At 46.3% G+C, this 15,502-nt stretch overlaps 1 protein-coding gene across 8 annotated transcripts in view; it reads right to left on the minus strand.

Annotated features, from left to right (window-relative positions):
* Nucleotides 1–1,803: 1,803 nt before the first annotated feature.
* Nucleotides 1,804–15,502, minus strand: part of Mknk1 (MAPK interacting serine/threonine kinase 1) — a 42,069-nt gene continuing 28,370 nt past the window's right edge. For 5 of the 8 annotated variants that reach the window (XM_048443910.3, XM_048443908.3, XM_048443911.3 and 2 more), the window contains 6 exons: nucleotides 13,814–13,869; nucleotides 7,932–8,027; nucleotides 6,276–6,470; nucleotides 5,616–5,780; nucleotides 4,549–4,592; nucleotides 1,804–3,120 (listed from right to left, as the gene is read on the minus strand). In XM_048443910.3, the coding sequence (XP_048299867.1) occupies nucleotides 2,886–3,120; nucleotides 4,549–4,592; nucleotides 5,616–5,780; nucleotides 6,276–6,470; nucleotides 7,932–8,027; nucleotides 13,814–13,869 (791 nt within the window). In that variant the 3' untranslated portion in view covers nucleotides 1,804–2,885. The remainder of the gene's footprint in view (nucleotides 3,121–4,548; nucleotides 4,593–5,615; nucleotides 5,781–6,275; nucleotides 6,471–7,931; nucleotides 8,028–13,813; nucleotides 13,870–15,502) is intronic. The other 3 variants (XM_048443912.3, XM_048443913.3, XM_048443914.3) reach the window with 3 other exon arrangements.

Raw genomic sequence — 15,502 nt, forward strand, 5'->3', positions numbered from 1 at the left:
CTTGAAGCTGGCTCCTGAAGACTACAGCCCAGTGTGACCTCTAGAGCTGGAAGGCTGACTATTACCACCCCAAGCTGCAATGCCTGAACCAGGCTCTGCTATCCAGAGCTCCCTCGGAGCATCCACCATACCTGTCTGTCTAGCAGAACCAGGATATCCAAGGTAGCCCAGCGAGTGGTGGTACAGACAGGACTAGAAACCAGGACCTCCAGCTTCTAAAAGTAGGCTCTTCCCTGGCACTACAGCTGCTCCCCTCCCCAGAGACCCCAGCACAGAGTACTGGGTGAGCAGCCTCTCAAAATAAGAATCTTAGGAGCCAGAGATCTGACTCATCTCAAAGTCAGATCAATCCATAAACCACACAGGGGACTCTCAGAGGGCTCCCTGGGAAAGAAGAGGACAGCTTCTTTCCAGCCCTGGTGTCGTAGCTTTATTACTTCCACCCAGGAGACAGGACAAGACTAACCAAGATGACCTTCTGGATGCATCTGGAATGCGTGACCCTTCACCTTTATTACTTCGTAGCTCTTATGGCCTGGTGAGCTAAACACCACTGTCCCACATTTCGAGCTAAGAAACAGACTAAGTCATTTGTCCAGGAAGCAGAGCCATGAGTGGCTGAACTGGGACCTGGACCAAAGCAGCAAGGCTTTAGGTCCTAAGCCGCTCTGGAAGGAATTCAAGTCCCACCATCCATCCCTAGATATACAGCTCTGGGCATCTACTTTTACTTTGCCTGTTTTTCACATCCAGTGGGATAAAATAATAGTATGTACCCATAGGACAGCTGTGCAAATGTAATGTCCGTAAACTGTTTAGGATGGACCTACTACTTAATAAATATACAATAGCTAGCAAAACCGAAGCTCACATCATAAACAGCTGTCCAAGGGAGAGAACCTCACTATGTGGGTCAGTGTGAGGAGGTTGATGGGAAGGCCCAGCTTGAGCCAAGGCCAGAGGGATGAGAGCCTGGGGTCTTGGGCTGCAGCAAGACTGGGGATGGTGGTGGAATATGTTTGATATAGGAAGCGCCTGAAGACACCACCTTACTGGGGCCAGTCAGGAGGACTAACCAAGCCAGTGCTTAAATCCACAGACAGAATTAATTTCGGAGTTCTGGATGTCCAGGTGCTGGGAGTCGTTCTGCAAATCTGCTTTTCCAGCTGGCCTCACTTCAGGCAAAGGAATGCAAAAGGAAGAATGCACGCCACCACAATGCACAGACGTCCACACTATGGGATATTGGTAGCCCATGACCTGAGCTCTGATCCCATTCAGATTCCTTCTTGACACTTGGGGAGTTACAAAGGTCCTTCCCACCTAGCTCTCTCTAGTCTGGCTGTGGCTGGGGGGGGTACCATTTCTCTTTGTCATCAACTCTGGTAGGACAAGCACAGTTCTGTGCATACAGCAGGTCCTCAGTAAAGGCACAGTAATGCCTTAGACAGGAGAAATATGGCCTTTTGTGGGTGGGTTTAGACAGGAGAAATACGGCCTTTCGGGTCATCTATGGCAGCTCCTTTGGAAGTCTGCTTGTGTGATGGCTACTGACCCAACCACAGCCTCTTGACATATAGCCCTTAAAAAGCAGAGTCGTTTATTGTAGAAGTGGTGTTTGATGAATTTCATTTTCTCGTCTACAAACAGAGAAGCAAAGGTCCCCATCTTACCTTATGGATCAAATGTGCTATTATATTTGGGAGTCCTTCCTGTAACCTCACTAGGCTCGGCCCCGATCCTGGAAGCCTGCCTCCTCTTCAAGTCTATAGTCGAAAAAAGGACCACCAAGGCTGCCACAGATGGAATTTTAAATTATTTATTAAAACAAGCACAAGTTATGAGAAAATTTTGGTGACTGTGGTTGACTAATGTGTGTGTCACATATGCAAATTTGTTTTATGTGACTCCACAGCATATCTGACAATGGCTGCACCTCTGTGTCTGGGGCAGTGGGTACAGCAAGGCTGCCTGTGACCTAGCTTCATCTCAGATGCAGCAGTCTAACTGCTCTGGGTTTGTGCTCATCGCCACAAAAGACCTGGGAGAAGGCAGCAGCAAACAAAGACACCGTCTCTAAAGTGTCATAGTAACAGCTTCAAATCTGCTGAGACTGTGGGGAAGAAGGGGTTAAAACCCAAACACATGGATATCCTGCTTGGGGAAGTCCATGGGCTTGCAGTGGGAGTTTGGAGTTCTATGACTGCTAAAAGAATATGGTTAAAATAGCAAACATATTTTTTAAAAAGAGAAATAACACTGACTCTAGCAGCAATCCCAAACGTGGAAGAGGATGATAAATGAGGAATACATTTCGGTCACGGCAAAGAAAGATTATGTGCTTCTCTGTGCTACAGACTGGAAGACTGATCTGGCTTCCTGCCCTTCCTGAATTGAGGGAACGGCTTTGCTCAGGCAGGGAGAGGACAGGCAGCCGAGGACGTCTGTAGGACAGAGGAAGGTGGGAGGATGGCCAGGTGACAGTGTCTGGAGAGAAGAGGCATGTGTGTGTCGGCAGCCTCCGTCAGCTCCCGGAAGCTGGCTCCCTGAAGGCTGCAGCCCCAGCAGCCCCCACCGCAGGCTGGATCCGGGATCCGCACACTGGGAGCACTTGGAGCCCAGCGAAGAGATGCTCCTGCTGCAGGCGATTATGCAAAGTGACAAGTGATTGCTTTCCTTTTCAAAGACAACTCCTGTGGAAAAGGCTTTTTCCTCTTAGGACCCAAAGGGAATGGGGGATGGGTGGGAACCCATGAAGCCTTTGTGGATAGAAAAGGCACGCCTGGAGCTGCAGCTTAGATCCTTCTCTGCCTGCTTCGTACTTTGACCTCACAGGTTTCCAGGGGCATCGTCTGGACAGGCCTACAAGACGTGCCTGCAATGGTTCAGAGCCCCACGGGTGTTGAACATGGGTTTGCATCTCTGCTTCGTCCAGCCTGGGCCAGGGCTCGCCTTCGTGCCAGGCGAGATTTGGAAGGAGGGGACAGCTTCATGGAGCAGAGGCCCTCAGCAAGGGCCTCAGGTTCCTCAGCCAGTTCGTTCTCCTCATGCTGAGACAGCTGGCGATTAAGGGCAATGGCCTCAGCTGCGAAGAGCGTCAGGTCCATGGTGCTGCTGTTTCTGTAGGGCCAGGAAAGGCATGGGGAGAGAGCAGCAGGATTGAGATCAGGCAGGCAGGCTCGCGGATGCACCCACTCACAGCTGGGTCCTAAGGTTCGGTAGGTTTTCCTGGGTCAGCTGCTCTCTCCAAAGCAGCTTTGCCTGAGCTTGAGAACTTGCTTGACTAAAATGAGAATGGCTTTTGAGCCTCATGGGCTGGACAGTCAGAGCCTCTTCTCAGAGCACCCACCTCCAGGTTCTACTGTTGTCTCAGGTCTTCCTAAGCCAAGATGCTGGGCTTATCTCCCTTTCTCCCAGGACAGGGGCTCTGGTACAGGGCCTGTGTTATTTATCTCTGTGCTTCTAGAACCCAGCCCAGGGCCAGCGTCTGCCAGACACTTTGGGTCTGTTAAATAATCATCTAAGAGGGTACCAGGGTTTGACACTTTGGAGGCATCTGTAGCAGTGTCAGTCAGGTGGGAATGCCAGCTGGGTGGAAGAAGCCTGGGGTGAACTAAAGGAGACTATTCTGGGTAGTTCCTAAGAGCTGCAGTGGTCCAGAGCCCCAAGGATGCTGAACATGGGTCTGGGTCCCTGACGGGGTTCCTGTCTAGCTTAGCTCTAGCTCTATGGGCAGAGCTTGGTAGGGATTTATCTACAGCTACAATGGGTTCCAGCACAAATTAACTTGAGCCCCAAATCTTACCTTTCCCATCTCTAAAATGGGAACTGGAAAACTTAAATTTGTTGTAAAGACTATGGCTATAGCACAGTCTCCCACTGCATGGCATTTCAATTGCTGACACGTACACATGACTCTATCATTCAGGGTCATCTCTGAGGTTTGTACACGATAAAATTGTATTTCTCTTTTCTGTTTTTAGTGCTGGGGACTGAAGTCAGGGCCTTGTTGATGCTCTAAGCTCATGTGCTACCCCTGGACTACACCCTCAGATTTAAGGAACTACATTTCTCTCACTGCATTTCTCAGGATGGACTCTGGTCTTTGAGCTACAAATGGCTATGCATGAAATACTGCTAGTACCACATTGGACATGTGGCAAGCATTTAAGACATTATCATTCCTGTGTGCCTAACAGTATATGTGACAACTTGTCCCTCTGCTTCACAGGGGCCCTGACCTCCCTCTCTTTCGCCAGTGCTAGGAGCAAGAACCCTCTTGAGAGAATGGTCTACAGATAAGGACCATCTTTGGGATGTAAATGGTAATTCACAGCCACATTCAAGTGGGTAGAAAATGGAGGTTTTCTTGGAAGGAGAGACTGAGATGAATCTGAGAGAGGGATCTATGTGGAGACTGCTGAGAGAACGGAGGAGGAGAAGAGGTCAGAGAACTCTCTGGAGAGGGGATCAGAGCCTGAAGACGGCTGAGGACTGGAGGGAAAGTCAGGCCGAGGTGAGAGGGCAGCGGGCAGGATGAGTATTTACCTCTGAAGGACTTGCGGCGTGGGGAGTCCCCTTTCTGGAGCTTGCTAGAATGGGAAGGACAGATTGTGGGTAATGCTGCTCCCACCTTCCAAGAGTTGCCCCCACCCAGGCCAGCAGAGGGGCAGGTTACTATAGGTGCTTGGCCCAGCACAGGGGTCTGGCTATGCTGGCTGCAGGGTTAGAGAGACAGAGCAAGGAAGGTATACTCTGAAGTCGCAGCTGCCTCTGCAGACAGCCCTCCTTCCTGTTAAAAGTCTTACTAGGCCTCTAAGATCACTTTAGCTGCCGCTCTCCCACCCTTGCTGCTTTGTGCCCCAGCATTTTCTACAGCATCCATCATACTGTTCTACGTCTTCCTCTCTCCACTGGCGGCTGAGACAGGCTTGTGCCTTCCTGTCTCTGTACTGCTTGGCTCTGACGTGCCGTGGATGGACATTAGCTACTGAGTCACCCTGACGTCACTCTGGGCTAGCAATGCTTGCCTTCTTCCAGTGGCAGGGTGATAGAGGCTGGTTAGGGTCTGGCGGACCAAGGACACAGATTTCTTGGAGGGGAAAAGATCGGGTATTGTGATTAACCATGAAGGATTTAGTTTTTTATTGAGCACTTTGTTCTTGAACTCATGGAAAACACCATCACTTGTCTTTTAGGCCCCTGTACCCTGACCCCCAGCTGCAAGGAGAATCACACGATCCCTGGTGCAGCCACATAAGAAACAGGACCTTGCTTGCCTCTGGGTGCTCTTAGCCAATTCAATTTTATACCACAGACCTTGAATGGCAACTCCAGACTTCTTCCTGGGATGGGTCCCTCTGCTAACAGAGGGATCCATGTTTCAAATCCTCAGAGGACTTTAGGGGTTTGGTCAGTGGCCAAGGTTAGAGACAAATATTTGGCACACCAAGGGGCTGAACCAGAAGTCAGCTCCTTCTGCCATACAGTGGCTGAAGCGTCTGTCTCACCTATCCCCAGCCTGGGACAGCCACATTGTCTGGGGTGACAGCTTCCTTGTGACACCTCCGATAGGCCAGCAGAGAGGTCATGCTACCCATTCTGTGGTCACTCACCCCTTGTACCCACGGGTGCTGCAGAACTTGGGCAGCGCTGAGTCTTTGCTTCGCGTCTCGAACCAGGAGTTTAGAGATGAGGTCTTTGGCCTCACTGGAGATATGAGCCCAGTCCTTGTCAGGAAACTCATATTTGCCTTCCTGGATGCTCTCAAACAGCTTGTTCTAGGCATAGAGAATTCCTTCTGAGGTCACATTGGCCAGGGATGGGCAGGATATGCTGACGCTGATCTGGTCCCCTGGCTCCAACTCTGCTAAAAGTATTGCTCATGGTTTTAAAATGCCACAGAGCTTCCTTCCTAAATTTCCCCTATGACCCCCAGTAACACTCAATACCTTGAAATGCCAAAATAGCTACGCTACTTGTGAAGCCACCAGTATGGACATGCAGTAGTTTCATGCCCATGTGTCTTGGTCTGTGCTTGTCCTACCTACAGTTCTTGTCTCTTCCCCTGAGTCAGACATACTAGAGTTTGTTCAGGTCTGCCATTCTCAACAACCCTCCCCCAGAATGTTAGCTCTCTATTTTACCTCTGGTTTCCCTACCAGAAGAGGGCACCAAAGGCTCTCCCAGATGGGGCAGTCCTACCCTAAGCCTGTCTGGCATCCCACCATCACGCTGACCCCCCCCATGCCCAGTGAGGCCCAGGCAGTACTTACCTGGCACACCCTGCATACCTCTCCCCGGTCCCAGCCACAGTCAGCCCCACAGTGACCTACAAAGGGGGGGTAGCCACTCAGCATGATGTAGAGGACCACACCCAGGCTCCACAGGTCACAGCGCTTGTCATAGAAAGTGGCCTCGTCCCTAAAGACCTCCACCACCTCAGGAGCCATATACTCTGCAGAGCCACACTGTAGGGTAAGGGCATGGGAAGAGGAGATGGCAAAGAGAGAGGGTAAGTTCATGGGTAAGCAGATGGCAAAGTGAAGACTATAATTTAAGCAAGAGGACAGAGGGTGGAGCCACAGACAGAAGTCCTTGGGAAAGCTGCAGGACTCACCAGTACCCCAAGGGCACAAACAGAAACTTCAGTTGAGGCATCATCCTATGGCTCACATGGCCAACTCCAAGTTACTGTCTTGTGCTCTTGGGTCTTTCTCCAGTGGCCCCAGGTAAGGAGCTCCAGGAGGGCCTGCCTACCTCCTCTGTATGAAGCAGACCCTGTATACACTTAAATGTATGAACGGCACGGGAGGGGGATCTGTGGAGATTTGCCTCTGTCCTGCAGGGAGTTTTTTTCCAAGTGACTCTTGTCCAGCTTTTCACTAGCTTAGAGGAAGGAAACCTCAGGGTTCAAAATTCAGAGGCCATCAAATCTTGAAGATGTCTCATGAAAATGTCCAGTCTCCTTGCCCTTTAGGAAGGTAAGGCTCGGGATGGACAGCGGCAAGGCCGTGGCGGTCTCAGGCTAGGATCGTCCCACGCCTTGCGTGGAAGACTGCTGAGATGAATTAGACACATGCATTTTGCTTCTCCCTCATTATTTCAGGCTCACCTACTCCTCCCTACCCCTCTACCCTACCACTCCTAACTAATTTGATTAGAAAATGGTAAGTGCTCTCAAGAAGAGATAACATTTTTCTGTTACTGGCAATTAGAGTTAATGAATTCCAGAACAAGGGAGCGCCATATGTTGGATGCCAACATGGAAACATTCCTAATAACATTGCTTAGAATGAGACACAATATGAGCATATTTAAAGGCAAATCTTTTTTTTTTTTAAGGCTATTAGGAAAATTCACTGATGAAGCATGCAAATCTCAAAAGAATCATCCTAATTACAGCATATTAAGGATGTGGGAGAGATGTCTTCCGGAGAAGCAGCTCCCAATGCTACCATTTGAAACGCGAAGGGGGAGAAACAACAGGACAAGAGATCCTCTGTGCAGATGGCCTGGGACCTCAGTTTCCCCACAGAGTGAGCTGTGTACTTTCCTGGATGGGATGATTGCTTCTACCCTCTACCGCAAGGGGGATGCACTGAGTTCAGCAGGGAAAAGGGGCTTACAGGCTCTCCATAACCTCTATGCAGTAGGGCAGGCTGTGCAGTGTCTGTTCTGGGGCAAGAGACAGGATGCAGTTTATTTGCGGAGACAATGGGCTCTCCTTTGGCAGAAGGGACCCACCCCATATGTGAGTTCCAATGGCAGTTTCATCAGCAACTGGGTGGGATGGTTTGAGAGCCGAAGGGCCACTGAAGCCTGAGCAGAGCCACCTGAGATTTCCTTCCCTACCCTATTCAGAGTGTCACAGATTCGGCTGCTCCTCCACACATACGGTAGCAGGGGCACAGGGGACTAGGCATACGCACTGGAGTGGTCAGCTCTGGTGTGGTTATGGGTGTGCAGGAGTTGTTCAGTTTTACCCCACTGCCCAAATCAAAGTCACAGATTTTCACTGGAGACACCTGCAGAGAAAGACAGAAGCCAGGGGCTGTCATTAGAAGCTGGAGGTCGTGGGGACAGCACACGACTACCAGAGGCTTGGCTGCCAACGGCACCTGCTCTTTCTGCCAGACTATATTTACTGTCCTCGGGTTAGCGAGGCACCTGAGGACTGACTCCAAGCTCTCCTTTCCCTTATACTCTTATTTCCTAAGGGAAGGGCGCTGAACTAAATGGAGTTAAGACAGCTGTGACCTCATTATGATTCTCTTACTCCTCTCTCTTTTTTCATCCAGGCTCTTCCCTTCCTCCTTTCCTACCTCCCCTTTCCTCATGACAGGGTCTCTCTACACAGCCTGGCTGACCTGGAACTCACTACATAGACCAGGCTGACCTCAAACTCACAGAGATCCACCTGCCTCTTTTTCCTGAGTGCTGGAATTAAAGGTGTGCATCACACTCCCTGTTCTAGCAATTCTTAAATTACAGCCTAGTGGCATCAATTATATACACCATTACTACCATCGGTTTCCAAAATTCTTCCATCCTTCCAAGTGGAGATTAAACTCTAGCAATTCCTGGCCATTTTGACCCCCAGCTCAGGCCACTCTAGCTTACTTCTGCCTTGATGAATTGGCCTGTTATAGATATTTCACATAAGCATGACATACACATTTGTGTCTGGACTTAGCATAATGTTTCCACTGTTGTTGTTTGGACAGTGCTGGGAATAGGACCCCAGGCTTTGCGCATGGTAGGTTAGGACCCTCCCACTGCCGTATCTCCAGTCCTGGCATAAGCGTTTTCAAGATTGACATATGTTATAACAGGTATCAGAACTTCACTCAGAAACAGTGTTTCTAAGCTTAGCCTTTGGATGGCCTGCCAAACCATTCGCCACATTTCAAAGCACCAGCAATGTATGAAGATTCCAACTTCCTCACATCCTCACCACTAATCATTGCCTATTAAAAAATATGGCCATCCTAGTAGGTATATAGTGGCGTCTGTTGCTTTGATCTGCACTTCACTAATAACTAAGGATGCAGAACACTTTTTCATGTGCTTGCTAGTTACCTGCAAATCTTCTCGGAGTAAAGTCCACTTCCTCAAGCCCTTTGACATTTCAGAATTGAGTTGCCACTCCGTTGTCGAGTTTTGGGAGCCCTTTATATATTTTGGATGTTAAACCTTTATCAGGTAAATTACTTTCAAATATTTTCTCCCATTATTGTTATCTTTCCTATTTCTTGTTAATGCCTTCTGACATTTAGCCTCTCTTAAAATTTAGTTTTTTCAACCATAAAAGGGGCAATAAACATGAACCACAGAGAACAAATGAAACAAAGGGGCTGAAAACACCTTGGAGTGAGAGGCAGTAATGGGAAGTTCTGAGCACCATGCAGCTCTAGGGTCAGGTAACCCTGGTGTTTGTCCATGCTTTTCCATTTGCCATGGATGACTTTGTGTAAGTTTTTATTTATTTATTTATTTATTTATTATGTATACAATATTCTGTCTGTGTGTATGCCTGCAGGCCAGAAGAGGGCACCAGACCCCATTACAGATGGTTGTGAGCCACATTCCCATGTGGTTGCTGGGAATTGAACTCAGGACCTTTGGAAGAGCAGGCAATGCTCTTAATCTCTGAGCCATCTCTCCAGCCCGTAAGTTTTTTTTTTTTTTTAAAAACCTCTCTGAGAGTCAGTTTCCTCATCCATAAAATGAAGATAAAGTAATATCTAAAGATGTTTTATAAACACTAAATAAGCATAGATGCCTTGCATAATATAAATATTTGAAATATTAACTCTAATTATTATTAATGATCATAATAATGACACATTATGAAGGTATATTGATGTGGGAGGTGATGTATGCTATGACTATGCTTTATTGCCATTGGTTACTAAAGAAGCTGTTTGGCCAACGGCTTAACAGAGTAAAGTCAGGCTGAAAGAGATATACAGGGAGGGTAGGCGGAGCCAGAGAGAAGCCATGTAGCCCTGATGGAGACAGATGCCGGATACGGGGTGGAATTTTACCCGGTAAGCCACAGCCACGTGATGATACACAGATTAATGGAGATGGGTTAGTTTAGGTTATAAGAGCTAGATAAAAATATGCTTAAGCTATTGGCCAAGCAGCATTACAAATAATATAGTTTCTGTGTGATTATCTTGAGTCAGGCTCATTGTGAAATGAATGAGCAGTCTCTGCCAACAATTGGTGCCCAACGTGGTCAACTAAATTCACTTCAAAATCTGAGAGAGCTTGAAAAAAAATTCTAGTCACACACACACACACACACACACACACACACACACCCACACCAGAGTTTAACACAGCTTCTTGCTCTGTTTGCTGGTTGAAGGCAGAGATATGGCTCCTTTAAGAGGTTTCCTGATTCAGCTTTAGTGGCAAGAACTGAGCAGTTTCTTTAAGGGAAGGCTTCCTGGTTCATGTTAGTTTCAGGAACAGCTCTAGTTCTTTTTGGGGGTTGATGCTTGCTACTCTCTTTGGGTCTGGATGCTTAGAAAGCAGCTGATACCATGGCCACAGCTCAATACTCCCGCCTGGGCAGGTGGCAAGATTATGTCTGTTAGGAATGCACAGGCAGGAGATCATGGTAGGTTCCCACCATACACTGATATATTTCCAGGCTGCCCAGTGTGCTGCATGGCAGATTTAGCTATTACTCAGATAAAAGGGTTTATATGCTGCACAGTGCTTCCCAGAGTTGAGGTAGTGAGGATGGCTCCCACCTGGCAGTCTCAGAGACAGTGAACATGTCTTTGCCATGTTGGGTTAGGCGGAGTCAAAAAATCAAAGCAGCCTTAGTCCTAGCCACGCTACTTAGCATTTTAAGAAGAGGTACTGGTCAGAAAAGGATTACAGATACACAATAAAGACAAATTCAGATTAAAAAGACCTCTAAATGGGTCACAGTGTGCTTACAAAATGTATGTAGGCTTGGGAGAGAGAAGAAAAAGAGTACAGAGAGTTATAAAAAGAAGTAAATGGTTTAAAAAAAATAAAACAAAGTCTTTAAAGAGACAGAGTACAGATAGTCATAGATTAAAAAAAATAAGCCATGTAAGGATGGAACATATACAGAGAGTTTGGATTAAGTATATTATTGTTTTCTTTAAATTTTTTGACTGTGAATGAGCTAAGTACAGAGAGACATTTCATTGTATGGGCTGCTAAGCTAAACCAACATATATATTTTAAAGGTATCTTGACTTCAAAATTTGGGTCTGAGGATTTGTTGCTTTGGAAAAGAGGTTCTTCTTTTGTTTCCACAGAGGATGAGAATTTGTGGATTCCTTCCAGACTAATGTGGTTTGATGGACCAAGATCCCCTGAAAGGTCACCATGAATTCCCCTAAAATTACTTTGCCCAACAAAAAGCAGGAAGCAGTTTGGAGAGAACTACTCCCAAATTCCCTAAATGACTGTTTATAAATGTTTGTTTACATTTAAAAGGAGATATGCTATAGATATGAATACTTTGCATTGGTATGGATCTTGGTTTACTGATACACATTTTAGGTCAGTTTTGTTATATGTCTATTTCTGCTCTTGATTAAAGTATTATGTTGTGCAGCTCATTTGAAAACATAATGTATTAATGTATAATTAAGAAATACAGTTGATAGATAATCATCTATAACAGTCAAGCTTGTAGTCATGTTAGTTAGGTTTTCTAGATATATAGAGACATATTTCAGTTAGCTAAGTATTCTTCAAATCTTTCAGATACCTTCAGAATATGGCATTTAAAATGTTTTAAGAACTTAGGACTCTTCATAACAATAAGCAGCACCAATTACTTCAAGAGAAAGATGGGCATCGAAGAGGCTCCTTATGGAATTTGTTAGCCATTTGGGCAAGAAACTGCTCTTGCCTGAACTGTTTAACTGGACTTGCAGGATCCACAGGAAAATGACTGCTAAAGCTGTCTAAAGAAGGTGAGACGGTACTTCAGGGTTCCTGCTTCATGAAAGAGTCTACCAGACATTCTGCAAGACACAGAAGTGGCTGATGAACTGTCAATATAGTTGGAACTGTCTTTGAAATTTCCTGCTTTATGGAAAAGTCTGCCAGATACTATGGACCAGTAGGCTGAAGATGAGTGCCTGCAACGTTACAGAAGAACTTTGGGTGACTGTCCAGGCAATGAGATGTCTCTGTCAATTCTAGAATTTTGGAAGTTGCTTACAATGCTCTTGCTGTTTACTTAGGTAATATTATATCCTTCTGGAGTCTTTGATGGAATTGAAGAATAGTTATAATTATAGCTTTCTTTAGTTATGATAAAAGATAAAGCAGATATAAATGTTATAACTACAATTCTTACTTGATACCTGTTTTGTTTTATGTTTTGCTGTGTTAAAGTTAAAACCTTCCTCTTTATTTAGACAGAAAAGGGGAGGTGATATGGGAAGTGATATATGCTGTGAATGTGTTTTATTGCCATTGGTTAATAAAGAAGCTGCTTTCGGCCAATGAATTAACAAAGTAAAGCCTGGCTGAACAAGATATATAGGGAGGGTAGGCAGAGTCAGAGAGAAGCCATGTAGCCATGCTGGAGACAGACACTGGATGCCAGATGGAACTTTACCCAGTAAGCCACAGCCATGTGGCGATACACAGATTAATGGAGGTGGGTTAGTTTAGGATTGGCCAAATAGTATCACAAATAATATACTTTCTGTGTGATTATTTTGAGTCAGGGTGGTTGTGAAACGAAAGAGTGGTTTCCCCCAACAGTGTATGCCAGAAACACTGATAGGAAGTCACAGTAAAAAAAAAGTTTTTTTTAAAGATAGATTTTATGTAGCTGTGGCTATCCTGGAACTCACTATGTAGATCAGGCTGGCTTTGAACTCATGGAGATTTTCTTGCCTCTGTCCGAAGTGCTGGGATTAAAGGCATGCATTACCACAACCAGCAGAAGTCACAAAATTTTACTTGCACTAATACATTAGCATCCCCACAAAGAAGTGTGTTATGGACTGACTCACACATTCACTTCCAGCCACCCCTTAGCCATGAGCTAAGCTTTAGCACTCAGACAAACTGTTCCTGCAGAAGTACGTGCATGCACACACATGAAGCTGTGACTGTGGACTACTGGTCTACCAACACAGAACTTGTTAAATTCATATACTCTCGTGGAAATGCAAACACTTTCACTTACTAGTAGATGGGCTAAGGTAATGTTTATATAGGGTGCACTGTTCAACATAAGTATTGATGTTTTACTATTAATTACCACCTCTGGAGACAGAAATAGAAACAAACTCTTATCAAGAAGAGTTCCTAATTATTAGTTCTAATAGTGGACAACACCAACTGGCATAATATCACACCATAATTATGAATAGAGACATAGCCATATAAAAAAAAGCTTTTCAGTTGTCTCTGACTCATACAACTACTCTGAAGCACTGAGATAGGAAATATTAATGTTGTGCAAGGCTCACATACTTCATGAGCTCACAGGCTGAAGCCAATTATATAGATGGTAAGATCAAAAAGACTAACTACCTGAAATTTTTTTTTTTTTTAGGCGGAGGTCATTTCAGATAAGGTCTTATTCAGTAGCTGAGGCTGGTTTTGAACTCATGGTGACTCTCCTGATTCAGCCTTCTGAGTGCTGGGATTATGGGTGTAAGCTGCTACATCTTGCTGGAATGTGGGAACATTACATATTAGGTACAACATTCTCAACCCTGCACTGAGGCAGAGAGGCATTTCTGAGCAACATGAACTGTAACATCCCAAACCAGGTTCTCAGTACCTTTTCTGGAGATTCACACAGTATATTTTCTGGCTTCAGATCACGGTGAGCAATGCCTGGAGTAACAAACAGCAAAGAAGGGGTTAACACATGCACATAATTATCAAACATTCCACACACAATTAATTTTTTCCAAATGCTGTTGTTCGCAGATTAATTCCCAATTATGGTACATTAAAAAATCAACGAGCTGCAGGAGGAAGCAGTACCCAGAGACACAAACAGAAAGTGCAGTTGATTCTGCAAGTTCTGTGGAAGTGGCAGCTTTAGAAGTCTGGCAGGGATAAGAGGCGCTGAATGAATCCCAGCCAGCCTACTTTCCCACTGCAGAGGTGACCGCGAGTTCTTACTGTACCACCTGACACGGAGCACAGCAGACAGCCCTGCAGATGGCAAGGCTTGGGACAGTGATGCAGAAATAATTAGTGCCTTGTTTGAGAGTATCTTGGGGGCTTGAATGGCTCTACCTCATTTCTTCTTGTGCAACTGATTTTAGAAAAAGATTCCTCCAGTGTGACTCCTGGGATGCTCAGGGGACCAAGAGTTAGCCTGCGATTCTCCCAAGGCTTCTCATAGTTCCTTCTTACCTGCTTGGCATGGCATGTCCGTGGCTGCCCTGTCTGCAGCAAAGCTTTGACAGAGCTTGCTGCTCTCCAGAGACAGACACCTCAATGCTTGGGCCAGACCTCCTGCAGAGATCTGCAGACAGTGGCTGACCCATGATGGGGTTAAATTTTTGCTGAAATGGAAAAGAAGGCACCTGGGGGAAAACCAGCTTCTAGCCACAGAAAGGAACAGAGTCAACATGAAGCCATGTTCCTGGCAGAGAAAACAGAATTCTCCCCTCCTTCCCTCCACAGCACACACAGCACTGAGACACAAGACCTGGAAGACTGAACAAGAGCCAGACAGCTTCTGAGGCCTGGGAAGCAGCTAAAGATAGGGAGTGAGGGAAAGTGAACGGCCATACTCAAACTCCCTGGATGATCAGCTTCTCCGGCAACGTTCCAATTCCCTATAATAGGCCAAGCCCAGGCTTCAGAAGTCACTTCATAGAGAAGAAACAGCTGAGCTCCAGCAAGCTAAGTAACTTCATCAGTCACCTAATTGAATGAGAACCCAGAGCAACTCAGGCCTGCACAAATTGGGTCAGGCTACTGCTCACTGCACTAAAAGTGAAGTATATTTTCCATTACGGCAAGTGCTCCCACAGAAGATCACAAGCCGCACACGGAGCCTTCCTCTCCAAATAGGTGCCCGTGGTCCACCTGTGCCTCAGCCCGAGAACTCAGGGAGCCGGGCTGTAATAATGGGCCTGCCTGAGTGAACGCACCAGCCATCCAGCTGCTCGGGTTCATTTCCCAGAGGTTAAGCTGCAGTATGCCCAGTATTTAAAAGTAGGGAACTTGTTTCGTGGCCGACCCATTCGTGCCCAATTCATCTTTCCGGCATGAAGTTATTTAGAAAACAGCCAAGTTCAGCTGGAAATCGTTTTTCATCCCCTCCAACCTCTAGTCCACGGGCAGCGTGCCAACTAGATGGTAACAAGCACTCCGGAACTCCTAAGACACCACTGGCCTCTGTTCCCTTTAGTACATTTTTGTAAATAAATAAATAAAAAATAAAACTGCCTCTGCCCCTCCCCCAAGGTATGCTCCTGTGAAAAGCGTGACCCAGTTTTGCAATCTG

The sequence above is a fragment of the Myodes glareolus genome, chromosome 3 (genome assembly GCF_982192425.1).
Source record: "Myodes glareolus chromosome 3, mMyoGla1.1, whole genome shotgun sequence".
Classification (NCBI taxonomy): Eukaryota; Metazoa; Chordata; class Mammalia; order Rodentia; family Cricetidae; genus Myodes; species Myodes glareolus.